The following is a 26,626-nucleotide window of genomic DNA, read 5'->3' as shown; positions in this document are numbered from 1 at the left end:
ACACACATTATTTAGTATTGTTTATATTCCAGACCATTCAACCATTGAGAAATTCTTGGTGAGTAGTTAGATGTGTTTTTTGTGGGAGGTTTTTGGTTAATGATCATATAGTGCTGCTTTCTTATATGAGTTTGTATGAGTTCTTCTGGTGGTTTGGGGGTGATACGGTACACATTATATAGTAAATGACTGTATTTCCGGTACTGTATGTTTAAAGCCATAGTGGTTGTGTATTGCTGAAAGGCCAGCTATGTTATGGTCTCACCTTTGTTGCAGATATATAGAGTTCTATCCCTGTGAAGTTTGTCAGATTAATCTCTACAACGAGTGTGAATCCAGGAGAGGAGGCTGAGGTAGTTAGACTAGTGGTAGAGGTAGAGGTTGTTGGGGCAGAGAGAGGGGTTGTAGGAGGGGCTGAGGTAGTTAGACGAGTGGTAGAGGTAGAGGTTGTTGGGGTAGAGAGAGAGGTTGTAGCAGTAATGGTAGAGGAGGTTAGAGAAAGTGTAGTTGGAGAAGCTGTAGTAGAAGAGGTAGTTGAAGGAGAGGTGGGACAGGAGGTTTCTGTAGTGTCTGTACAGGTAACAGTTGCAGTTTGTATGCAGATCGGGTCTGAGTGGAAAAGAACAGAAAGGTCCATATAATTAATTGAAGGTGTTTGGTTTCCTTGTGTGGTCAGGACTCCCTTTTGTGACCCTTAACATACAGTAACCCAGTTCTACATGTTCACATATCATTAACATACAGTAACCCAGTTCCATGTTCACATATCATTAACATACAGTAACCCAGTTCTATGTTCACATATCATTAACATACAGTAATCCAGTTCTATGTTCACATATCATTAACATACAGTAACCCAGTTCTACATGTTCACATCTCATTAACATACAGTAACCCAGTTCTCCATGTTCACATATCATTAACATACAGTAATCCAGTTCTATATGTTCACATATCATTAACATACAGTCACCCACTTCTACATTAATTGCAGTTCACATCACCTAAACCACTGATCAAGCTGTTTTTGTGGAAAACCAGAAAATATAAAACCTTCCTACCTGGAAAGCAGCAGTCATATAAAGTTTGTCTTGAGTCCTTTAGGTCTAGTGGCACTAGTGTGCTGCATTTACATGGACGATATTCAGTCCCACAATATGGGCCCACATCTCTCCAGACTGCTTGGATTTCTTGCATCCATCTGTCTCTCCAGACTGCTTGGATTTCTTGCATCCATCTGCGCGTTCCCGTGTTGTTAAACTCACACCACATCATGTTTGGTGCTGCAAAAAGAACATCAGGATTTGATGGAGATAAAAAATCACACAAAGATTAGGTTTTACTCAAATTACACCGATCATCCCACATTAGCATGATTCAACTTTCAAAACACAAGGCTGCATTTACAGTATATTGTTGTTGAATTTCAAAGTGGCTCCTGTACCTGAACATTCCTTACAAGTGAAATCACCATCTTGTCCAGGCTCATTCGTATCAACGTCATTACAGCACTTCCTTTTACACAGCTTCTTTGCCTCTTCCTTACAGCTATCACCTTGGAATTCACAGTTCACTTTGTTGTCCTGTATGTGGCAACAGTTGCAGGTCTCTATAGATATAGACAAAATAAGTCCATTTGTCCATTTGAGGAAGTCAGAACTGATCTACAGAAATTATAGGTCATCCCACATTAGTATGGTTCAACTTTCAACAAAAAACACAAGGTTGCATTTACAGTATATTGTCAAAGTGGCTCCTGTACCTGTACTGTTACAAGTGAAAAAACCATCATGTCCAGGCTCACTATCAGCCCCATCACAGCACTTCCTTTCACACAGCTTCTTTGCCTCTGTGTTACTGATATCAGCTTCGCATTTACACTTCACCTTGTCCTCTTTGTGGCAACAGTTGCAGGTATCTATAGATATAGACGAAAGAAGTCCATTTGTCCATTTGACATTCTTGATCATGATTCATTGTCTGTGATCCTGTGGTATATTTTAAGTTACGTGAAACACACACAGATACCATGGATTATATGTAAGGCCTTGTAAAAGTCTGACCTCTCTAACAAATGGGGGTTGGGACCGATTGTAACACACACACACACACACACACACACACACACTGATCATTAACAGATGACCAACACAGAAGGGGCCGCAAGGTTCCTTGGGGCAGCTTGGAGACACACACACACTGACCACTCAGATGACCAACACAGAAGGGGCCGCAAGGTTCCTTGGGGCAGCTTGGAGACACACACACCCACACACACACTGACCACTCCATATTGGGGCAGGGGACGGGAGAAAAGGCCATCATTGGCTAAAGAATCTTTGACCATATCTCTGGTTTGGTTGGCTCAGGGATGAAGGGATTTACATAGGACAAGGGATAAAATCCTTTGAAAAACCACTCTCTGTCTCTTTTTACTTCCTGCGACCACCCAGATGACCTGCTGCAGACCAGAGAAGACCATGCTGTGTAAACTGCTTTTTTGAATAAATAGTCTTAAATCTGCTCAAGAACTCTTCCTAATTTTTTAGCAGCAACAGATACCAGAATATACAATAATCCCATACACTTGAATTAATCAGTTGAAGTTGGAGCAGTTGGAGCATTGCACTGAGCTTAATTGGGTTTACAAGAGCACAAAATAGATTGTCGAAAGAAATGTATTGAGATTGATACCATAACAATGTTGATGACGAGGTAGCACAGGTGTGATAGTGCACTATACAAGTGTGATAGTGATGTGTACAGGTATAAATGGGTTATACAGGTATAATGGGGTTGTGAATGAAGTTTGATCTCTTCCTTCCTACCTGAGCTGTGTCCTTCATGTTCCATAGTCAACACAACCTGAGAGAGGAGACAAATGAGTTCCCATCGTGCCCACATCCTCTCCAGACACGGCCCTGTTCAGTCCTCAGGTGTTTGTCTTGATGTTTATGTCTTACCTCAAATATAACTTGCTCCTGGAGGTTTCTGCTAACCCTAACCCTAACTGCACTACAGGGTTCCCACAAGGTGTGAGAACGTCAGTGTTTTTTTTTTTTTCAACTCCTGCACCTGTATGATTCAATGACACTAATGCAAATGATTGGTTTGTGGGTGGGTGTGAAGTGATGCAGAGACTCACAAACACTACTTTAACAGATGCTTTCAGGGTTAGCACTCACACATGTATTTGTTTTTGTTTGTTTCTTGCAAGTCATTGTCTTTGTACAGACTTAGTTACGTACTGTAGCATGGTAAGACCACTTCACCCATATGTGCCATATAAGTTGAGGCAGGCGAAATGCCGCTGAGTATACGCAGAAAGCAGATCAGAGTGAATTATTGGTTGAAATTGAGAGGGCACAGAGAGAATCACCCAACCAAAAAAAGTGCCACTGGCCTGCTGGGAAAGGTAGGGAACAGTACAATAAAGTTTTGGGTGGACAGGAGATGCAACAGCGAGACACCTGGGAATGTATGGAATAGAGTTCTGCCCGATGGTGGGCGTCCGACTCCTGTGTGGGTACTAGAACAAGTGGATTTATAATGACCTCAAGTTAAAGCAAGGAAGGAAAGTGTGGATTTACTTTATGAGTGTTATAGCTATACAGAAAGTAAATATACAGAGTATATACAGGTATTTACGGATGGATCAAAAGACCCAATAACAGATAATACTGGTTCTGCTGAGTTGAATTATGTAAAAGGACTATTTAAGTGTGTGCGGTTGAGTTGTACGCCATTTGGATGGCTTTAGAGTGGGTTGAACAAGCCCAACAGAGCTCTGACCTGGAGTGACTCAGCATCTGGTCTGTAGCCTACAGCCTAAGGCTAGGTACATCTAGTAAACACCAAAACCTGATATTTAAAATAATGGAAATACATTCACGAGTAGGCTAGTAAAACAAGGAACTATGGTCACATTCATTTGGGTCCCTGTGCATATGGGCATTGTGGATAATGAGAGAGTGGACAAACTAGCCAAACAAGCTGTTAAAAATGGAAACATAGACAGTAGACACCATAATTCAAATATCAATATCAGAGGGAAAGAGTATTGTGTGAGGGGAAGAGTGGCAGCGGCATTGGTATCAGGAGACAAGAGGAAGACAACTACACGCAATACAAAATAGAGTGGGTAGTGTGAGAAACAGGGGAGGAAATAGAAAAGAGGAGGTTAGTAATGACAAGAATAAGAATAGGACACAGTAACTTGAACTTGAACTCTCCACATTATAGGAAAGCATCCAACTACTGGACTAATGTGACTATTGTCAGGTAAAAGAAACAGTAGAACATGTACGTGTTAACTGCAGGAAATATACATCAGGAAGAAAGGCAATGATGGAGGAACTGAAAAGATCGGGACTGACAAGAGAAGGTTTGGAGGGCGTATTGAAGCCTGAAGGCAAGAACAGAGAGGCTCAAAAATAGTTTCTTCCCCCAGGCCGTCCGCATGCTAAACGAAAGACATTAGAGGTAGAAGGACCGCGGCACACCTATTTATTTCTTAATAGCACACCTATTTATCTCTTAAAGCACACCTATTTATTAACTGATTTTTAATTGTATCCCTTGTACTGCGCTAGGCTACTGCCTTTTTAAAATGTGTCTTTTTATATAGCGCAGGATACTGTTGCTACTTGCACAGCACTTTATGTTCAGCACTTTATGTCTCTCATGTCCTGTGTCTTGTTATTGTTACTATTGTCTTTTTCTTTTCTGGCACAGTGTACAGTGTTGAGTGTCTAGTCCCATTTCATTTCACTGCATGTTTTACTTTGTATTTCTGTGCATGTGACAAATAAAGCACCCTTGAACCCTTGATGGCTTGAACTACTGCACCAAGTAGCATACTCAGGTTTTAGACTGATTTTAAGAAACCATTCCAGGTGTCATTCTTGTGGACTACGGACCAAGCTGGAGAGAGCATCGGCGTTTTGCCCTCATGACCCTGAGGAACTTCGGCCTGGGAAAGCAGTCCATGGAGGAGAGGATCCTGGGGGAGATAGTTCACATCATGGCACCCCTGGAATGTTGATGATGGAAATAAATGGCTGATTGAGCTTTTTTTCTTGTTATTGTGGTTAATGTTTCAGGGCCTCGTATGTGTCTTGGGGAAGGACTAGCTCGCATGGAGCTTTTCTTGATTATGGTGACTCTGCTGCGACGCTTCCAGTTTGTCTGGCCTGAGGACGCAGGGGAACCTGACTACACTCCTGTGTTTGGAGTTACTCTGTCCCCCAAGCCCTATAGACTAGGGGTAAGGCTGAGAGGGAACCAGTGAGGGGGAAGAGGTCAGGTATAGTCTGATGTTATCAATGTGATATAGTTAAACCCTGTATGTTGTTGTTGTTGTTGTACGTGAATCTATTGTACTTGCTATTGTGTTTTACACAAATAATTGTTGCTGTCAGTTTTGCTTTGTATAACCTTGATTAAGATTGATGGAACACTTCAAGCGCACTGTGTGCCATTCCAAGTAAATATTTGGGGGTAGTGGTGGTCTAGTGTGGGGGTAGTAGTGGTGGTCTAGTGGATAGTGTGTTGGACTTCCGATCGGAAGGTTGTGAGTTCAAATCCCGCCTGAAACCACACCACTACTAGTGTGCCCTTGAGTAAGGCACTTAGCCCTCAGTTACTCCAGGGGGACTGTCCCTGTAATTCGTAATTGTAAGTCGCTTTGGATAAAAGCGTCTGCTAAATGGCTAAATTATAAATTATTATATTTCGTCCTCCTTCGTCTCCTTCCTTACATGCATGATGCATTACCATTGAAGAGCATACGTTGTTAAAATGTTATTGGACTGGTATGTAATATTTTTGTAAAATAAATAGTTAGTTTAACATAAGCTATGTGGAATGTTTGGCTTGCCGAATTCTTAATAAAAGTATTTATAAATGTTTGTCCTGCCTTTCCTCGTCTCTAAAGCATCTTTCACACAGGTCACAACCAATGAATCGAGACTAGCAACCTGTCTTGTACAGTTGCAATCAAAATTATTCAACCCCCATTGCACATTAGGTTTATTGGCAAACTATTTCTCAGCTGTTTGCAATAAAAAAAATACACAATAACTGTTTAAGTAGTTCAATGAAACTAATATGACAAGTTTTTTTTTTAATCCAAATTCAACACAAAATTCTACTTGAGTAGGCTACAGCTCAAGCAGGAGTTGAAAATGTGAGAAAGATGCGGTGCCAACAACAGATTAACATCGCTACGGATGAAGTTTAAACCATGGGGCATTACTTTGCCTCACTTGTTCTTCTCGATGTCAAAATGATTTAAGTAGTCGCTAAAATCGATTTTCTCGGACCTAGCAAAAGTGAACCCTCGCATATGGAGTATAGTTTAGCAACAATGCATATCAGACTGAAAGGATATTACTATGGAAGGAGACGCAGAGCTATATTTAATTACAGCAATAAAATGTGAAATAAAATTGTATTGGTCATTTACACAATATGCAAGACAAAGCGTAATGAAGTGCTTTTGGGCAAGCAATGCAACAATCAACAATACATTTTAACAGTACAGACAGCTTGGTTGTCCTGGTTACCAATTAATAATGACGCGTTCACTTTACTTCACTTTTATTGCGTGGCACATGACGTCATAATACATTGATATATAGCCAACAACAATCATCAACAACATTCAGAAACGCTGTATCTATCAGAGAGTACACATATTGCGACAGACTGCGCTTACTTATCTATAGCCATGGCGATGTTACCGGACCGTTAACATGTCAGCCACTTCAACCACATTCGTGCGCTTCCGCGTGCCCTTGCAGTCGTCTGCAAGCTTTGTTCCAAGCTCGGTTCCAAGGTTGGTCCCAAGCTTGGAGCTTGGTTTCGATGCGGTCATTGGTTTGCAGCTCATGGTGTGTATCCTCTCCTTGCTCTGGCTCCTGAGCTGGATGATTAACCGGAGGAAAGGTGCAGCCACCGCGCTCCCGGCAAGCGAGGTAAACTGCGCGTCAATATTAATATGAATGAGCGTAAAGCACCGTTGGGCTAGTGCTGTGTGCTGTTATGATTAGGGTTGTGTGTCAGGGCTGTGTGTTTTAATGCTGTGCGTCAGGGCTGTGTCTTAGGGCTGTGTGCTAGGGCTTGTGTATTTAAAAGGCTAGCTAATACTTACATTCCCATTTTGTATTTGAACAGGAGGAAATCTCGACACTAACAATTGACCCACAAATGTAAGTTCCATTAATTATGATTTGTCATAATTCTTTGTTAAACTAAAGTGGTTTGATGATAACATGAACAGCCTAAATGCCTGCTGTGTTCGCCAGAATGAGAGCCCTGTTTGTTGTCCTCCTGCAGAAAGCTGTTGAAGGAGTTCACAGACCAAAACGTCACACTCTACAGCGACTGCCTGCAGCGATTGGAGAAGATGCTGGACATCCTGGGGTTTAAGCTGGATACTCACCTGGGCTCCTCCTCCTCCTCCTCTGACTCCGCCTCCTGCTCCAATTGGCCCTCCTCCTCTGACTCCGCCTCCTGCTCCAATTGGCCCTCCTCCTCGGCTCAGTTGTCCAGCTGCTGCTCTCAGAGACCCTGTAGAACGTGTCGCCATAGGAACAGAAGAGGGGGGGGGGACAGGTGTCCAGGCGTGCCAGACTTCTTCCAGTCAAAAAGTTCTGCCTGCCAGCAAGACTCCAGTGCCTGTCACAGTTCCTCTGAGAACACGACCTGTGACCTCCTGCTGTCTCGGGATTTTCAAGACTCTGACCCGGACCTCCATCACAACCAGCACAAACAAGACCCGACCACTAACCCCCACGCCACTCTCAACCAGAGCCCCGAGCAGAGTACTACCCACGCCACTCTCAACCAGAGCCCTACCCCCAGACCAGGCGGGCTGGTCGTGCAGTGGAGGCGTGGACCCCCGGAGGCCCAGTGCCGCCCCAGACGCCCCCTGGAGTCCGGCACGAGTGCCTCCTGCCCACGGGCCAACTCTCCGTGCCAGCCTGTCACCACGGCAACGGAGGGCAAGCCTATCATGATGTTCCTGCGGGGCGCCTCCGTCCCCTTCATCTCTCAGGAGACCAGAGAGAAGTTGGAGTCGCACGTCCGAGGCAAACTGAGCCATCGTCTCTGGGGCTTCCCCCAGCGGGTCACCAGGTACGTGGGAGACCTGACGCCTCTTCTGGTGCCCTCGCTGGCCACGGGAGACAGCAGGGTCATGGGCCATGTGACCGGCTCTGTGGTGTTCTCTCTGTGGGACAGTCGGCTGAGGGACAAGAGCAGACCACAGGTTAACCCCAACCTGAACACAAAGCCTAGCCTGAGAACGGTCATCCTGCCCCAGCCGGCTAGTACTGGTGACACCAACCCTTCCCAGAGGGCTTTGCAGGAGAAGCAAGAGCCCAGGCTGGACATGAGCCTGAGGAGGAAGTGTCTGGAGGTCAAACTGTCTGACTTCCCCCGCCTGGTGGTCCAGTCCTACTATGCAGCCGGTCAGCCAATCAGGGAGATTCCCTCCACGAACCAGCCAATCAGGGAGGTACCCTCCACCAACCATGTCATCAGGGAGGTTCCCTCCACCAACCAGATCATCAGGGAGGTTCCCTCCACCAACCAGGTCATCAGGGAGGTTCCCTCCAGCCAGCCTATCAGCAAGCAGCCAGCAGCTCTCCCCAGGACCTTGTTTATGACCCAGGAAGCTTTGAGGCGTGTGGAGGAGAACCTGGTCATGAAACGCCGGAATAATATTCCACAGAAACCACCCCGCCGGAAAAAAGCTCTCATTTGAGTGAGGATGCTGCAGTCATGGCTGATGCAACAAGAAACAGTAGAAAAGCTGGTTCAACCCCATGGCTCCCGGTCCCGGACATATTAAGCATTATATTATTAAGAATTATATTTTGGATATTTTGGATACAGTGGAAGATGTATACATTAAACTGTCTATCTTTCTCTACATATTTCTAAATGTTGTGTTCCTGAGCTGATTGTTGACTTAATGTAGCCTATGGGACCAGCCTCATTTATAAAGCTTTGCGTATAACTGGCGTAAACGGCTTGCGTACCTACGCAAAGCAAGAACATTTACCCACACCAACATTCGGATTAATAAAACGGTGCGCACTCCAGTGGCATTTGCAAGTCCCACGCCTGCTTCCATTTATGAATCACAATCAACTCTAAAATGTTGCGCACGTGAACGAGCGTCTTGTCCCACCCCTTTTGACGCCCATAGTTGCCTATAATAATAACTTTTTATTTGTGTAGCACTTTTCCTGCAAACGTTGCATATAAATGGTCAGTCAAACGCCCGACAGAACACCGAAAAAAATACATTTCACCCAATCAGACATATCTAACTTGCTGAAAAACATTGTGGTCAAGCTCAGGCACCTAAATTGTATTTTATTTAGAATACCCTCTGTTAGTTGAATAGGGCTAACAGAGTGGACACTAACAGGGTGGACATTTTGAGTTAAAGTTAGCCTTTAGCCAGCCTGTGTTAGCATAATGCCTAGCATGACCATGAGGAATCTAATTTGCACTAAACACTTTTTTTTAAATTATTCAATTTGATTGATCTCCTCAATATTTAGGCCTAACAGGGTGGACACGTTATGTTCAACCACATTAAACTCACTTGATAAAAACATCAAAATCAGATGGTAAAAGAGGTAGAAAATCACACAGCTTATCACATTTGATTTCCCTCCACTGATGTGATGTCACCTCATGAGAGTGATGTGATTGAGAAATATGTTTTTTTTTTTAAAGGGACATTAACACAGCTCAACAGGGTGGACAGTGACCGCAGGGACCAACATACAACCTTATTCTTTTTTACAAAATTGTGAAAAAAAATATTAAAATTATATTTGATACCAATAGATATTGCTCAGGAAAATTAAATAATAATAACATATTTGGAAATGTATATGTTTTTATTAGTTACTTTTTAGATTGAAGTTGAATGAACAACACTGGGGACATGGCAAAATCCCATTTACGTCTTTAACCAAAGCTTTTAAAATGTAAAAAAAAAAATAATAATAATAGAAGCCCCTTTCATTGTATTCATAATAAATAACAATTGACTATAGGTACATGAAAAAACGAATGGAATTAGTATTTGTCCAAATTTAGACAAAATACAACATGATTTGTTCTGGGGACGGAAAAGGCACCATATTAAAAAAATGACCCTTCAGCTTGCTAAAAGTATGTGCATGTCAATGAATAGACAGTAGGCTACAGTGGTTAATGTGGGGTAATATAACCAGGCTTTCCAATTTTATGGAGAGTGAGGACACGATACTGTACTATCAATGGAACTGAGCAACGACATGGTCACTAGGCTACCAACGAACCCTCCCGGGTGAAGGTCACATGACAATCTGCTGTGTTGCTGTTCCACTGTGTGCGGGAGCAGAGTGCAGTGGGAGAACAGTCATCATGCTGGGCTCTGTGATCCTGCTGTGGCTCGCCATCTGCCTCCTCTTCTACCTCCTCAGGACTCGCAGGGCCACCAACTTCCCCCCTGGTCCTCAACCCATCCCAATATTTGGAAATCTACTGCAGCTGAACCTTGAGAACCCCATTGGCGACTTGGAATGAATGAATGAATGAATGAATGAATGAATGGTCTTTATTGTCATTGCTATAGTACAGGTACCAAACAACGAAATTTGGGAGGGGTGGCTCCCCTGGTGCTAGGAAAGAAAAAAACAAGAAAAAAAACAAGAAGGGAAAGGAGCTGGTTTACATAAATAAAGGCTATGTACACTATCCACTATACTATACTGTACAGATAAAACGACTAGAGTTGTCATATTGCACATAGTGTTATTGCACATTCATTTAAAGTGTCGCAGTTTGCAGGCTTGAAATGTACATATTTGTGCCTCAGCACTACACCTGATTTTTCAATCCAGCAGCTGCCATCAATCCGTCCAGACTGTCCAGGGCCCAGAACCTAGGTCTTTGCTGTGTTCAGGGCCTGGATGGCCCTGGGGTAGAAGCTGAGCTTCAGTCCGTTTGTCCTTGCGGCCATGGTCCTGTACCGCCTTTTCGAGGGCAGCCGGGCAAAGTGTTCGTACCCAGGTTGGGATGGGTCTCTGGAGATCTTGGAGGCCTTCCTGAGGCAGCGTGTGTTGTACAGCTCTTCCAGAGAGGGGAGGGGGGCGCCGGTGATCTTCTGGGCTGTTCTCACGACTCTCTGTAGCGCATTTCTCTCTGCGGCTGTGCAGCTGGAGAACCAGTTGCAGATGCAGTAGGTGAGGATGCTCTCCACTGCGCAGCGGTAGAAGGCCACCAGTATCTCCTGCTTGTTGTGGTCCTTCCTGAGGACTCTCAGGAAGAAGAGCCGCTGTTGTGCCTTCTTGATGATGGCTGCTGTGTTGCTGCTTGGAGCGGGTAAAGTGGAATATTTCATGATAAGACAACATACACATGGTTACGTCCATTCCTGAGACCCAGAAAAAAAAAGTTTTGACGCTCTGATTTTTGGGGGGGATAATTTAAGTATTGGGGTTGAAAGATACGGTGTATACGGTGTATCATCTACTCTTTAAATAAAAACTTTGTTTAATTATTTTTTTTAAACAACTGCAACAACTCTTTGCATCTATTTCTAAAGTGTCATTGCTGAGTAAATCATTGCTGATGACAAGAAAAGAATCGGCATGATAAAAAAACGTTTCTCTCAGATTCTCTCAGATTTTGGGTAATACAATTTGTAACATGAGTGTTTCTCCATTGGAACAGTTGTCAGAGCACTATGGGAAAGTGTTCAGCCTCTATTTTGGAGGCAGGCCAGCAGTGATTCTCAACGGCACTCAGGCTATGAGGGAGGCGCTGGTGACCAAGGCTGTTGACTTTGCTGGACGGCCCCATGGACTCCTCCTCAGCCACCTCACACAGGGCAAAGGTACTGAGGACAACAGACCAGCTCACTGGTACCAAAACAAAAGTTATGTTTTTATGAGTGGGGCAGTCCCACTCATATTTTTCATTTTATTGGACAGATATAGTGAAGAGAGACAGGAAAGTAAGGAGAAGAAGGGAGAGAGGGCATGTCAGCAGGGCATGGGCCGGAGTCGAACCCATGCCGACATGGGCATATGTGTGCACTGTAGACCGCGGCACTAGACCACCCCAGGCCACAACAATGTAACATTTTCAGAAGAAGTTCAGAAAATGATCATTTGTGTACCACCTCATGATGGAGTTGTCTGAACAATAAGTGATTCAAAGGAAAAAGGTATCTTATTATTTCTTATTGGTCTAGACAAAAGCATTAACATAACATGCCATGGCTTGACATGGGAGCATAATTCACAATATCACTCTACTTCCTGTCTGTGTGTATTTGCCATTCCAGGCGTCATCATGGCCGACTATGGGCCAAGCTGGAGAGAACATCGTCGATTTGCCCTCATGACCCTGAGGAACTTCGGCCTGGGAAAGGAGTCCATGGAGGAGAGGATCCTGGGGGAGATTTCTCATGTCACTGCATTACTGGAGCAGAGTGCTGGTACATAGTTATACTCCTATGCAAAGCAGGAGTGTTCAGAGTTTAAAAGGAGGAATATGTTTTTGGTCACACTTAAAAATGAAGTTCCTCTTATGCCTGTGTATTGTGAATTGTGTGTTGTAGGAAAATCCATCGACCCCCAGACTCTATTTCACAACGCATCGTGTGACATCATCTGCTCCATTATGTTCGGAACTCGATATGAATATGACCACGAATTCTTTCAGACCATGATCACAATCATGGCGGAAAACTCTAAGATTGCCAACGGACCTTGGGGCATGGTATGCAACAATGTCTGACTTGTTGATTGAAAGAAACAAGACCACATTATGACTTTTCAGACACCACTTTCTTTAACGCTGATGATGATAGAATCGTGATAAATGATTGATACATGGTTAAAGTTGTTGTTAAAGATATGTGTGTGACACGTGTTTTACTCTCTGCAGATCTATGACACCATGCCCCTGCTGAGGAGCCTGCCCCTGCCCTTCCAGAGACCTCGGAGAGACTACCGCACCATCCAACTCCACGCCCGGGAGATCCTGGAGCAGCACAGAGCCACCCGTGTCCCATGTGAGCCACGAGACGTCATAGACAGCTACCTGGACCAGATGGACAAGAGGGTGTGCACTCTGGATTAGTGATGATCCACTCTGGCCTGCAGGGTTGCACATTCATATTCTGTCCCAGCACCACCACTGCAGGGTTGCACATTCACATTCTGTCCCAGCACCACCACTGCAGGGTTGCACATTCATATTCTGTCCCAGCACCACCACTGCAGGGTTGCACATTCATATTCTAGCCCAGCAGCAACACTTCTATTATACTAATGATTAATACCGTGATTGGTTGAATCAGGGTTGTAAATGCGGGGGAAAGAACAAAAATATGCAACCTGGGGGGTACCCCAGGATCTAGTTTGGACCAATTATAATATAGTAGGCCTAGTGGCAAAGACTGTCCAGTTGAGTAACCATTGAATAAGTGGAAGTTTACTTCAGAGGTGTTATAGAAGTAGCCTACAGTCTCTCACAATCAGCATATTTCTGCACACATCTATGTACTGTATAATTCACCAGTGAAAAATTCCTTTATGCTTTGTTTCCTTAGACAAATGACAACAGCTCACCATTTGATGACGACCAAATGATTACTCTTCTGCTGGACCTCCTGTTTGCTGGGACAGACACAACGTCTAACACCATCCGCTCCACCATGCTTTACCTCATGACCAATCCTGAGGTGCAGGGTGAGTCAGTAGGCTACGCCCTGCTGCCCTGTCACACAACTACTGTAGATGTGGCCTCTTCCTGCTCTAGGTCATATTCTTATTCTGAATTCTCTTCTCTATCGTCTGTGCACTTGTTCACTACCCCTCATGAACCGTGTTGGGATTCATTCGAAAGTGATAGAGATATGATTCTGAAGTTACTGAAAAAGTAACAAATAATATTACAACATTTGAACACAGTAACTTGTTCTATTACTCCGTAACTTATAAAAGTGATGTATTAACTGTAGTGCATAGTTATGTTGTTACCCACAACACTGCTCATGAATTCAAAACAAATAAATGGTTTGGAGTGTGGTGGAGGTGGACAGGGCAGGAAGTGTCTGGTCAGGACTGATGAAGGGAGACGAACCGGACAATGTAATAGTTGGCTAAATCCACTAGATGGCAGTAGCGCGACGTTAAGGATGCAAGCTGCCGTTAAACCCAACAGAAGAAGAAGAAGATCAGTTGTGTCGTCACGTCACATACACACATCCTGTTTGACTAGAGCTAAACCCTCACTAACTAACTAACTAACTAACTAGGTTAACGTCGCAGTGGACTTCTCTCTCACTCGACCTACAGGTCTGCCAAACAAACAAATAAGAAACCTGTAGATTTATCTTCACTTAAATTGTTTTGTCCCACCTCCCAACGATAGCAGGGAGAACAAAACTAACTTAACTAGCTCGCTAGCCAGCTAGCCAAACTGTCTGTTGTTACGAGCCGTTCTTTCTCACAACGTGGGATTGTGTTGCTCGCTTCTCGTTTTCCCAGACATCACTTACTTGCTTGCTAAACGATTGCTGATTTTAGAAGATGTCATGTTTTGTCTTGATTTCAATGTCTGCTAAGAATATAATCTGGCCTTTCCCGCCACACTGGTCAAAAAGACAAAAGTCTTACAATGGGATTAATCAATAGTTGCTCTGCGATGTTAAAACTACCCCGAACCACCTAAATGTTATGCAAGCCATGATGATACCATAATAACACAGCCCCATGTGTTACCCACTCTTATTAACGCAGTCATACTGTTTTTATCTAGTAGGAACTGTTAGGGTTAACCCTAACCTGCTTCTATTTTCAAGTAGTGCCACTAGAAAATGCGTTGGTAGTGTGAATGGCTATGTGAAACACATAGGGCGTTGTGTGCTGTCTCTGCATGTTAAGCATTAAAACCATGATTCTGTGTTTCTGTTAAAGTCCTGTGTGTGTTTTGCAGGATGCTTCTCCATTTCTGCCCCCAGTGCGGCACCAAGCTGCAGGCCGGGTTCCGCTTCTGCCCCTCCTGTGGGGAGAAGCTGCCGTGCGCCGTGGACCCTCTCTGTCCTGCAGAGGCTGCCTCCGCTGGGGTCTCTCAGCTCAACGTCACCGACGGCCTGGCCACGACAACCAACGCAAGTCCTCCTGCTCTGGCCAACGCACAGCCACCTTCTGGGGATGCAGTCACTCATCTCTCTGTTTGTCAAAGTAAATTCCAATTGCCCTTGTTCTCCCCTCCTGAGTGTACTAGGTGTTACCTGGAAATGTGTCTGGTGTCTCATCTGTTAGCTTTTTGTGAAGACGAAGAAGTGACTGACCGTTCCTATCTCTCCCGTATCTACAGGCCTTGTCGGTCCCTCCCTCAGCCCGGCGTCGACCCGTCCCCCGCTGCGTAGGACCCGTCTCTCTGCTCTCATGGCCCCCAACGAGGAAATTCCTAGCAGTGTGACCGCTCCAGCTCTCATATCCTCCCCAAAACGTGCTGCAGGTAAGGAGGGCAGGGCAGGGCAGGGTCACAGGGCAGGGCAGGGCCACGGGGCTTGCCACAGACAGGGTATAACTTATTTTCCATTAGAAATAAGGATGTAGGGGCGCTTAGGTGGCGTAGCGGGTTAAGCGCTGACCATGTAACCGCAGGGTCCCCGGTTCGATTCCGGCCGGGGACATATCCTGCATGTCATCCCTCCTCTCTCTCTCACCCATTCTTCCTGTCTAAATCTTCACTGTATCTATCAATAAAATGAAAAATATGAGTGGGACTGCCCCACTCAGAAAAAATTACTTTAAAAAAAAAAGAAATAAGGATGTAATGCCAAACAGATTCCATTTGTCAGCCCTTTCCCTTGCGATCCAAACAATGCTCTGAAGGAACTAGCTCAGTAGGTGAGGTAGACCCAAGTCGCTGTGTGTCACAACAGTGGGTTTTGAAGGAGAGGAAATGAGTGAAGGTAGGCATCCATTGAAAAGCATTTGTGACATTTATTTCATGCTTGGTTTTCTTTAGCTAAAAGGAAATGTGTGTGCCTTCTATTGGCAGATCAAAGCCCCAAATCTGTGATGTCTCCACGGAAACGACGTGCTGTCAGCCCTAAAGTGAAACAGGTGACAGAGGAGCCAGCCGTAGCACCAGCTGCCTCACCTGCCTCACCTGCCTCACCTGCCTCACCTGTCTCACCTGTGTCACCTGTCTCCTTCCCCAGGTCCCCTGCCTCAGGTGAGCCCAAACTACAGCTCATTGGGAGCAATTTGGGGTTAAGTGTCTTTCCCAAGGACACCTCGACATGTGGCCAGCTGGGGCTCAAACCTCCGATCTGCCAACCTTGCGATCATTAGACGCCAGCTCTACCTCCTGTGCCACAGCCACCCCTCATCCCTCCCTCTCTCTCTCTCTCTGTGTGTGTGTGTACAGTCAAGGGGAAGATGAAGAAGTCCAAGCGGGCATGTGCTGTGGAGCCCCTGCAGGAAGGGGAGGAGCTGAATGACACCACAGGCAGGAAGTGGAGGCTGGTGAAACTGCTGAGTCAGAGCGAGGCAGAGCTGATCTACGGAGGTGAGAGATCACACAGCAGTGTCCAGTCCTGGTCCTCGACACCCACACAGTATTACACCTTCTGTTCTAGCGCAGTATTAACACACATCTGATTCAACTCATTGAAGGGCTGATGATCAATCCAGTGTCAGTACTGGCTGGAACAAAATCCGGTTCTCTATCCTCCTTCCCGAAATGTGCACTCGTTCACACACATTTACTAACTAGACACAGGGTGGAAACTCTCCATAGCTCAATGTTTACACCAATCTAATTATTTCCTCTGCATCGGGGTGGTATTGTTGATGATACCCAGTCCAGCAGATCGGGCCAGGATCCAGTTCCAATCCCAGCGACGACAAACACATCCTCAAACTGGTGAGTGGGCCTGCAGAGTTCCTGTTCTGAGGTTTACTTTCCATAGGTTCAATTTTTCTTGTTACGTCACATTACACAAGTGTAAGAGAGTAAAACATTTTAGGCTTCGGTTCCTGACATTGCAGCACAAGACAATAAGGCAAAAGGCAAGATAAGTCAAGATTAAAAAAGTGACTATAGTACAAGCCAATAAGCCATAGGCTTAGGTTACAACAATCCTGTTCCATATACATGTACAATAGTACAAGCCAAGCCAAGCCATACAACAAACCATGTGTTCCGTGACGAAGATTGGCGTTTGGTGTTTCTCTCCTGAAGGGGGCCAAAGACGGGAGGATGTTTAACGAGCAGAACTTCCTGCAGAGAGCCGCCAAGCCCTTGACAGGTGAGACTCATTCGTGGTCAATGTTCAGCTGCCCGTCTTTCAGCCAGAGTTATCCTTCAGCGCCAAACTGCCCCCCCCCCCCCCCCCCGAACCCTATACTGTACCTGTCCACTCACAAGATTATCTGAGGTTTTGGGATTGCTATGAACGTCCGTCCATCCATCTGTCCATCCGTCCGTCCGTCCCCTCATTGCTGTGACCCTGTCTCCTCTCCAGTGGACAAGTGGATGAAGCGCACCAAGATGGATTTCCTGGGGATTCCCTCCTGCGTGGGCTTCGGGCACCATGCAGACGCCTACAGGTGTGTGTGTGTGTGTGTGTGTGTGTGTGTTACACAATGTGCTTATTTAGAGAGATGTGTTTGCATGTATCGGTATATACAAAGGTTTTTGTGCGTATGTACTGTATGTTTTGTGTTTATTTGTGTATGTGTGTAGAAGTGTATGCTGTGTGTTTATTTGTGTATGTGTGTAGAAGTGTATGCTGTGTTTATTTGTGGATGTGTGTAGTAGGGCTGCAACAACGAATCGATGAAATCGCTAAAAATCGATAATGAAATTCGTTGGCGACAAATTCCATTATCGATTCGTCGGGTCTTGTTCCATAACAAACCTACTTCCTGTTGACGCACGCCACGCTGTCTTGCGGAGCCGCCGCGGCGGCTACATTTAAATCATGGCGGAGGCGGAGAAAACGACTCGAACGAAATCGTCACATTAAAAGCTACCCTCAGCAGGGTAAGTTATACGAGTTTAACGTTGGCTGTACCCATGCCATACGTTGCGTTTTGAAGTGAGGATCATTCGTTTCACTGGCACAGCTGTAGGCCTAAGTTAGTTCTTCTCGTTTATCTAATAGATTCTCCCTTTTAATGACCTATTGTATTTTTAGCTTGCTATTCGCATTCTATGCCTTCAGCACCGGAGTATGCTCATTGTTAGAAAGGTTCCAATGTTCTAGGTTATATTTGGTTATCATTTCCACCTTAAGAGCTAAGGTGTGTAATATCACCTGCCACCTTAAGTGCGCAGTGCATTCTGGGAATCTGGGCCGCATTGATTCAGATCGGAGAAGAAGTTGGAAGTACCACACAAGTTTCTCGTGTTACCACTCCAATCAGTTAGAAACATTGTGCAGCATTACAGTGTAAAGTGCGTCACTGAACTACTGTAAGTACAATGTTTCACCCAGTATTTAGGTTGTACATATTTGTTGTGTTGATTTGGATACTGCCGTTTTCCGCACTCTATACTAGCAATAGCAATTAGTTTGGACATGTGCTTTCTATGGCCGCCGTTATTGCGTGCTCTTCAATGAAGCTCGTTTGGCGCAGTTCACGCTGCAGAAACCACACATACCGTATTTTCCGGACTATAAGTCTCATCAGTCAAAAAATGCGACATTAAGAGGAAAAACCCATATATAAGTCGCACTGGACTATAAGTCGCATTTATTTAGAAATGTATTTCACAAAACCCAAGACCAAGAACAGACATTTAATCTGGAAAGGCAAGTTTATTCAACTACACAATAGCACACAGAACAACAGGCTGAATAGAAGTCAGGTATGTTAACGTAACACATTAACAGTTATTCAGCAACACAATAGCATAAAGAACATACCTGGGAGGCTGAATAGGCCAAATTAACATAACAAGCCAGCGAGTCCAACAAGCACTACCGTTCGCTACCGTTTGCTTAGCTTCAACAAGCTAATGTTTTAGATAATTTCTTCAGGGGTATAGGAGCAGCATATAGTTGTCACAAGCCCAGAGCGGCCCAGAGCGCCCTCTGTCGGCTGTAGACGGTAATGTTTACTCCTTGGTTCATGTCAATCAGTATGAAATGATATATATATATATTGACTATAAGTCGCAGGACCAGCCAAACTATGAAAAAAGTGTGACTTATAGTCCGGAAAATACGGTACATCCCTTGTAGTGTTTGCAAGCATCCTACCCATGCCTGAACTGTACCCTGTTTGACCCACTAAAGAAATCTGAACCAAAAGTCAATCTCCTGTCATGTGTGTCCTGATCGACGCCCCGGGGGCGAATGGAGCATACTCCCATTGAACTATTCACCGTATACAGTCCTCACTAACACTCATAGTCACTTGTATTAGTAAGGAGATGCACTTGTGAGTTCTGGCGAAGCGTCAGCTAAATGACTGTAATGTAATGCGATAGCCAGTGAGTGTTTGCTCGCATTCATGAATTCAATATTGCATGACAAGTGTATTTAGCTAGCTGGCTAACGTCAGTGGTAGAGCAGAGGTGATAAGCTAAAGGCTAGCTAGTGGTAGCCTACCAAGCTACCCGTGAGTTAGAGTGAGGCACTGACTGTAGCCTAGCCTATTGTATGGAGTGAGAGGACACATTACATTGTTTTGGAGCATATCTGTTATATAAAAACATTAGTGTCTTGTCTGTAGCCTATATTGCACTTTGGGTTACTGACCTTTACATTAAGCAAAGTTATTACCTAAAACAATGCATGTATTGAGCTAGAGTTCAACTACTTTATTGAAACAATCTACCGCCATAGTCCATGGCCTGTTGTTAAACCTATTTGATGTAGCAAAGCCTTTTTTATTTATATTATTTATTATTTTTTATTAATACTTACTTATTCATTTTGCACATGTATATGTATAGGCCTGGCTGATTTAGAAAACATAAAATAAAATTTGCAAAAGAAATCTGTTTTTTCATCAAAATAATCGTTAGTTGCAGCCCTAGTGTGTAGAAGTGTATGCTGTGTTTATTTGTGGATGTGTGTAGAAGTGTATGCTGTGTTTATTTGTGGCTGTGTGTAGAAGTGTATGCTGTGTGTTTATTCGCAGGTTTCTGATATTCCCCAACATGGGCCAGACGCTCCAGTCTGTTATGGAGGAGAGGGAGGAGCTCCTGTCTGAGAAGGCAGTGCTGCAGATCGCCTGCCGAATAGTGAGCAGAATGATATGAAGCTCTATAAGCTTTTATGAAGCACAGAGTACGGTTTTTCCTCCCTGTCTGACTGTGGTGGGGTTTTCTCTCCTATCCCAGTTGGACGTGTTGGAGTTTATCCATGAAAAAGAGTATGTTCACGCAGACATCAATGCTGAAAACATCTACATCAGCCCAGGAGAACACACACAGGTGAGGTGAGGTGTGTGTGGTCTGTCTGTCTGTCTCTCTGTCTCTGTGTGTGTGTGTGTGTGTGTGTGTGTGTGTGTGTGTGTGTGTGTGTGTCTGTCTCTCTCTGTGTGTGTCTGTGTGTGTGTGTCTGTGTCTGTGTCTGGTGTGTCTGTCTGTGTCTGTCTGTCTGTGTGTATGTGTGTGTTCATACAGGTATCTGTCTCCTCTAAGATGTTACTTGTGCGCGTGCGTGTGTGTGTAGGTGTATCTTGCGGGGTACTCCCATGCTTTCCGGTACTGTCCAGGTGGTCGTCATGTAGAATACCGCGAGGGAAGCCGAACACCACACGAGGGCGCCATCGAGTTCATCAGCCTGGAGTCCCACAAGGGAGCAGGTTAGTGACTCCCTGCGCCCTGTTAAAACACCCCCACCCCCCCTCCTCAGACTGACCCTGTGGATGGTAGACGACGGTGTCCCTAACCACTGATGAAATGATCAGATCCTGGGTCAGGGTTGGGTGAAGGGGCGTCTAATCTCAGATCACTTTTACCCCTGGCACCCGAGCCAGGTGCTGGCAGTCTCCCTGGACGTTATTTGTTGTTTATTTGGCTGGGACAATGTACATCAAAGAATGCACCAGAATTAGCCAAGAAGGCTCGTTTTTATCCGTAGTCCCTGAACAGGGTCTCATAGAAACTTGTTTTTACCTTCTTTTTTTTGGGCCCAAAAGGCTTTCGCTTAGGCATATTCTAGATGTGGGGGAAATGTTGTGTCAAATTGTGTGTGTGCTTGTGCGTCTGTGTGTGTGTGTGTGTGTGTATAATAATAATAATAATAATATTTATATAGCGCTTTTCCAGGACTCAAAGACGCTGGATGTGTATGTGTATGTGTGCGTGTCTGTGTCTCTGTGTGTGTGTGTGTGTGTGTGTGTGTGTGTGTGTGTGTGTGTGTGTGTGTGTGTTGTCACTCACGCATGCTCTAGGCAGTGTGTCAGTAAAGTGATGGTGCAGAAGAAAGCAGAGATGGCTGCGCCCACACAGCTGAGTACTCTCAGACTACGGGCGTGGTCCCCAGTCAGGTTAACATCAGGGATCTACAGGAGCAATGATGTCATCAATGATGTCATCCCAAAAGGCTTTTGCTTAGGCATATTCTAGATGTGGTGTCAAATTGTGTGTGTATGTGTGTGTGTGTGTGTGTGTGCGTGTGCGTGTGCGTGTGCGTGTGCGTGTGTGTGTGTGTGTGTGTTTTGAAGGCCCGTCCCGGCGCAGTGACCTCCAGTCTCTGGGCTACTGCATGCTGCGCTGGCACACGGGGGCGCTGCCCTGGACCCCCCTCACACACACCCCCGCCCGTGTGGCCGCAGAGAAGGAGAGGTGACCACTCACCACCACCACCACCTCTACCAGGTCATGATATGGATATGTTGTGTGCTGATCATTCCTGTTCGTTGTCATATCTCAGGTACGTAGCCGACCTTCCAGGACTGCTGAGTCAGTGCTTCGGAGAGAGGAAGGTTTCCAGTGAGTCCAGTTTCCTTTTAAGAAACAGTTATTATCTGTGATCTACAGTCATGGCCCATAATGCACTTCTGTCAGATAAGGCAAATCTTTTCCCAGATAATTGTTGCAAATACAAATGCTTTGATATTCAAATTGTTGCATTGGAACAACACAAAAAAGCAGAGGAAATAAAAAGCCAAATCTGATATCAGTAATAAAGTATAAATATAATGAAATAAACATGTGGATACCAAAGCGAATACCCAAAATGTGTAAATTCAACAATCTTCTGGGGGAAGTGGTGCATTATCTGACAGGAGTGCAGGGTTGCCAATATTTTTGTCCATGACTAATACATGTGTGTGCGTTATATAACGTGTGTGTGTGTGTGTATGTGTGTTCGTGTGTGTGTGTGTGTGTTCGTGTGTGTTCGTGTTTGCGTCGGCCCAGGTGCTCTGCAGCTGTACCTGTCTCAGGTGATGTCTCTGCAGTACTCTGAGCAGCCTGACTACCAGACCCTGAGGGCGGGCCTGAGCTCAGCTCTGACCCTGCTGGGAGGGGCCCTGGAGAACCCACTGGACCTTTAATTTCTGCAGGTGCTTACACACACCCGTATCCCCCCATACACACACACACACACACGTATCCCCCCATACACACACACACACACACACGTATCCCCCCATACACACACACACCCTTATCCCCCCATACACACACACACACACACACACCCTTATTCCCCCCATAGCCACACACACACACACACACACACACACACACCCTTATCCCCCCATACACACACACACACATCCGTATCCCCCCATACACACACACACACCCGTATCCCCCCATACACACACACACACACCCTTATTCCCCCCATACACACACACACACACACACACACACACACACACACACACACATATACACTCACACCCCTGCACACCTCCACACAACCGCCTTGAGCTAGAAATCAGAGAACCGGCTCGTCGTAATGCAAGGAATGGAATGAGGAATGGTATCAAACACGTGTGAGCCCGTCCTCCGATTTCTACCTCCACCAGCCTCCCCTGGTGACCCCCATAGTTCCGGTCATTCCCTCTGCTTTTCAGTTGATACGTCACACACTAGCTGTGTATTTCCATTGCGTTCTTAAGCCCCTTTTTACATTCAAACGCTATGCTGGTATTTAAATCCGAGGTTTTTCTCCAAACACAGCCTTGACCCTGACCTCTGTCTTCTAGTACTGATAATGTGTATGTGTATCTTGTATTTCAGAAAACCACGACCGGCAGAAGATAAACATTTACTTTTTTGTTACTTGTGTTTATGACTGTTTTTAGAATTGTGGCCTTTGCATGTGGTGTAAAGTTCTGCTGTGTTGTGATTATGATGTTTTATTGCACTAGATGCGTTCATGTCAAGTTCATGTCAATGCTGCGCACAGCCACAAACACAAACACACCATTATTCAAGTTACCAAGCACTTATGCACTGTGTTATCAGCACCACCGGGTGGCGCTGTGGCTAGGTTAGGTTATTCAGCGCTCTCGGTCTATGAGATTATACATTTCTAACATTTCTAACAAAGATTTTATGGCCGTTGTGGTAATGATTGTATGTGTGAATTATCACGATGTTACAGTAAGGTTTTATCAGGCTTGGTTGTTGTTTGTCGTTGGTATTCAAAATGTTATCTTGGTTACATTCATGAGGTGCTTTGTGATTAAAAATCGTTCTTTAATAAACCTGCTGGTCTGTCTGATCCTTTCTATGGTGGCGAAGCACTGATCTGAATGAGTGGATATGATGATATATAATGATGATAGATGATGATCCAATCCTAAACAAATTCCTTCCCTTATCTCCAAGTTCTTGTTAATTAATTAATTTTTAATTTTGCAGACACTTTTAATCCAAAGCGACTTACAATTATGAATTACAGGGACATTCCCCCTGGAGTAACTGAGGGCTAAGTGCCTTACTCAAGGGCACACTAGTAGTGGTGTGGTTTCAGGCGGGATTTGAACCCACAACCTTCCGATCACAAGTCCAACTCACTATCCACTAGACCACCACTACCCCCTGTCAGCCTACCCTCTTGTCAGCCTACCCTCTCAGATCTGTCAGGTGTGGATAGGTGTAAGTAATGGCTATAGGGGAAATTTCTCCTTTTGACCCCTCCTTTAAAAGAAGCCTACCTACACACTGGAACAGTTTCTGGGTGGGGACACTTTCATTCAGGAAACTACCTGTGTGTGTGTGTGTGTGTCTGGCGCGTGAGGAGTTGCCAGACCCACAAGGCCCTTAGAGCCTGGGGCTGGAGTAGATTGAAGTTCATGCATGTGGTATCGCGTCTGGGGTAACCTGATTGGAAACCCGCTGTGAGGGGTGCTGGAAGATAAAGGCACAAATGCATTAATTTAACGCGCACATGTTGACGTGTTAAGTCCGTGATTATTCACAGGTGGAAATCTGGGTTCTGTGGCGTATGGTCGTGATCACTGCAGTACCGTCCGCCCGCCCCACACACCCACACACCAAAAAATCTGCGAAACAGTTCTATATTGGGATACATGAGGGGCCACATTCTGCGTTGTCATGGAGACAGTTCAGCACAGAAACTTGGCCGTCCTGGTTTATGCTCTGGGGGGCATATTAATCAGATTCATGTTTAATAATTTAGTAGGGAGAACCACGCTCACACACACACACACACAGAGAGACCCCTCGCAGCCCTTCCACACACAATATAGTTACATAACTCTCAGTGGCTGGAACTCGAGGGGGGGGGGGGGGGTTCTTGCACCCACTCACTCACACACACACATCCACTGGCTCTCTCTAATCCCTCCTTGTCTTGTGCATGTTGCCTTTCCAACATAGTCCCCCAACGGATACACACACAGTCACCCACCCACGACAGTAAGGTTGAGAGAGACAGAAGAGGGGAGAGAGGAGCCCTGGTGTGTGTAGTTTATATTGGGGCCTAATAGCACAGCGCTGGTGGGCCTTCGGTATGGGCCGTCACCGATGTTTATGAAAAACGCCTTTTCACCTCCCCTTCCTATTCCGGGGATATAACGGGATTCTGGAGGAAAAAAAAAAAGGAGACAAGCTTTTTCCGTTTAACAACGAGCGCCACTCCCCTTCTGTGGAGGGGAGGGTTTGTGTCCCATAGCGGGGGAGAAGAAGCACGGAGGGAAGGGGAAGAAGGAGAAGAGAGTGACAGTGACACTCGATTAACTGAGAGAAAAGGAGTTGGGACTGTTGAGTCGGGATCGGGACAGCGCCCAGGGTGAAACAGGACACCTCTTTCTCCTGCGATAATATCGAGCGTCGGAGGATCTTTGCGTGCGTCCCTGCTGACTCCGGCCGGGAATAGCGGATAGCGAATGGTTACGGATCGTAGTAGAGATGTCCGACTCCGAAACGACAACTTGTAAGAACCTTTTTTTTCTTTTTCGTAGGCTGTGTTTTTTTTCTTTCTTTCTTCTTTCTTTGTCGTAGAGGGGGGCTGTTGTGAGAACATGAGTGCATGCACCAGTACTATGTACGGTCTTCTCGTAACTGCGATGTGGCAGCAAGGACAGGACTGTGATTGCGCACAGGACAGGAGGAGGATGTTCTGTGAGGCCTTTTTTTTGTCTTTCTCAGGACAGAGAGAGTCAAGTTTGTCATGTGCTTTTGTTCTAACCAGACAGAGTCGGGTTACGGGAGTGCAGGGGAATTGGCTTGGACATGTCATGCTGTATCCAACCACATTGTGGGACTAGGCCTATTTATTTATCTGTTTTTTTCCTGTGACACCAGTGTAAAAAAAACCGTCTAATTTCTAAAAAAAAAAAACTTCTAACTCAGTGGAGTATCATCATAGTGGGTAATATAGCTCTGTTTGGAGCTTGTTCTGGACGTCCAGGCCTATAATAGTCCACGTAGTTCCTTATGTGTCTTTAACGATAATCCCCGTAATCTCTAATCCTAAATTCTAACGTTTTTTCACACCAGTGGGTGTCTCTCAATCTGTCCATAGTATTCCCCAACTCTCCACATGGCCCTTCCTCTGGGATCTGCATTAAAGAGCTTATGTACTTATGTGATCAGTCACCCAATATCAAAACAGCACAAATGTTGATAATGACTCAAAAAGGAATTTAAAGCTAAACTCTTACATGTACAAGGCCACTCCCTAGCAGTCATACCAGTGAATTAATCTCCCATCAACTGCTTGCTTGCTTGCTTGCTTGCTTGCACGATCACTAATCCAAACACTGTTGAAGGAGATCGATTTCAAGCAGACTAATTGGTGAGTGTGGATTGGAAATCCAGTTATTTGGTTGGGAATATGGACTGTGGAGTCTCAAACCAGAGATGATGCATTAGTTAATGCATTGTTTTTTGTTTGTTGTGTTATTGTTTAGGGTTTGTCTAGTATTTTTTGCATTGCCAGTTAACTGTCTCTCCTAGTGTGTGTGTGTGTGTGTGTGTGTGTGTGTGTGTGTGTGTGTGTGTGTGTGTGTGTGTGTGTGTGTGTGTGTGTCTGTGTGTCTGTTAATTTAATTTAATTTTGCCATTTAGCAGACGCTTTTATCCAAAGCGACTTACAATTATGAATTACAGGGACATTCCCCCTGGAGTA

The 26,626-nt window shown here is 45.1% G+C and overlaps 3 protein-coding genes across 3 annotated transcripts in view; all 3 read left to right on the top strand.

The window, feature by feature from the left end:
• Positions 1 to 10,417: 10,417 nt before the first annotated feature.
• LOC308165606 (cytochrome P450 2F2-like) lies at positions 10,418 to 13,969 on the top strand (the record flags this gene model as incomplete). Its single annotated transcript, XM_080539755.1, has 6 exons — positions 10,418 to 10,596; positions 11,749 to 11,911; positions 12,365 to 12,517; positions 12,641 to 12,801; positions 12,970 to 13,146; positions 13,637 to 13,969. Exons 1-6 carry the CDS (start codon positions 10,438 to 10,440, stop codon positions 13,967 to 13,969), a joined length of 1,146 nt encoding a protein of 381 aa, XP_080395881.1. The 5' UTR covers positions 10,418 to 10,437.
• Positions 13,970 to 14,320: 351 nt separating this feature from the next.
• On the top strand, positions 14,321 to 23,717 carry vrk3 (VRK serine/threonine kinase 3). The gene is made up of 15 exons (XM_080539201.1): positions 14,321 to 14,384; positions 15,025 to 15,272; positions 15,409 to 15,552; positions 16,102 to 16,278; positions 16,474 to 16,614; positions 16,910 to 16,971; positions 17,290 to 17,356; positions 17,573 to 17,657; positions 20,202 to 20,304; positions 20,404 to 20,496; positions 20,738 to 20,870; positions 21,735 to 21,855; positions 21,944 to 22,002; positions 22,432 to 22,577; positions 23,266 to 23,717. The coding sequence occupies exons 2-14, from the start codon at positions 15,026 to 15,028 to the stop codon at positions 22,566 to 22,568; spliced, it is 1,569 nt and encodes a 522-aa protein (XP_080395327.1). The 5' UTR covers positions 14,321 to 14,384; position 15,025; the 3' UTR covers positions 22,569 to 22,577; positions 23,266 to 23,717.
• Positions 23,718 to 25,323: 1,606 nt separating this feature from the next.
• The window catches only part of LOC308165605 (rho family-interacting cell polarization regulator 1-like), a gene marked incomplete at its 3' end in the record, with an annotated part of 13,709 nt that continues 12,406 nt past the window's right edge, over positions 25,324 to 26,626 (top strand). Inside the window, exon 1 of the mRNA XM_080539754.1 lies at positions 25,324 to 25,429. The remainder of the gene's footprint in view (positions 25,430 to 26,626) is intronic.

Source organism: Nansenia antarctica (genome assembly GCF_963989245.1).
Source record: "Nansenia antarctica genome assembly, chromosome: 9".
Lineage (NCBI taxonomy): Eukaryota > Metazoa > Chordata > Actinopteri > Argentiniformes > Microstomatidae > Nansenia > Nansenia antarctica.
This window is presented reverse-complemented; position numbering and strand designations above follow the sequence as displayed.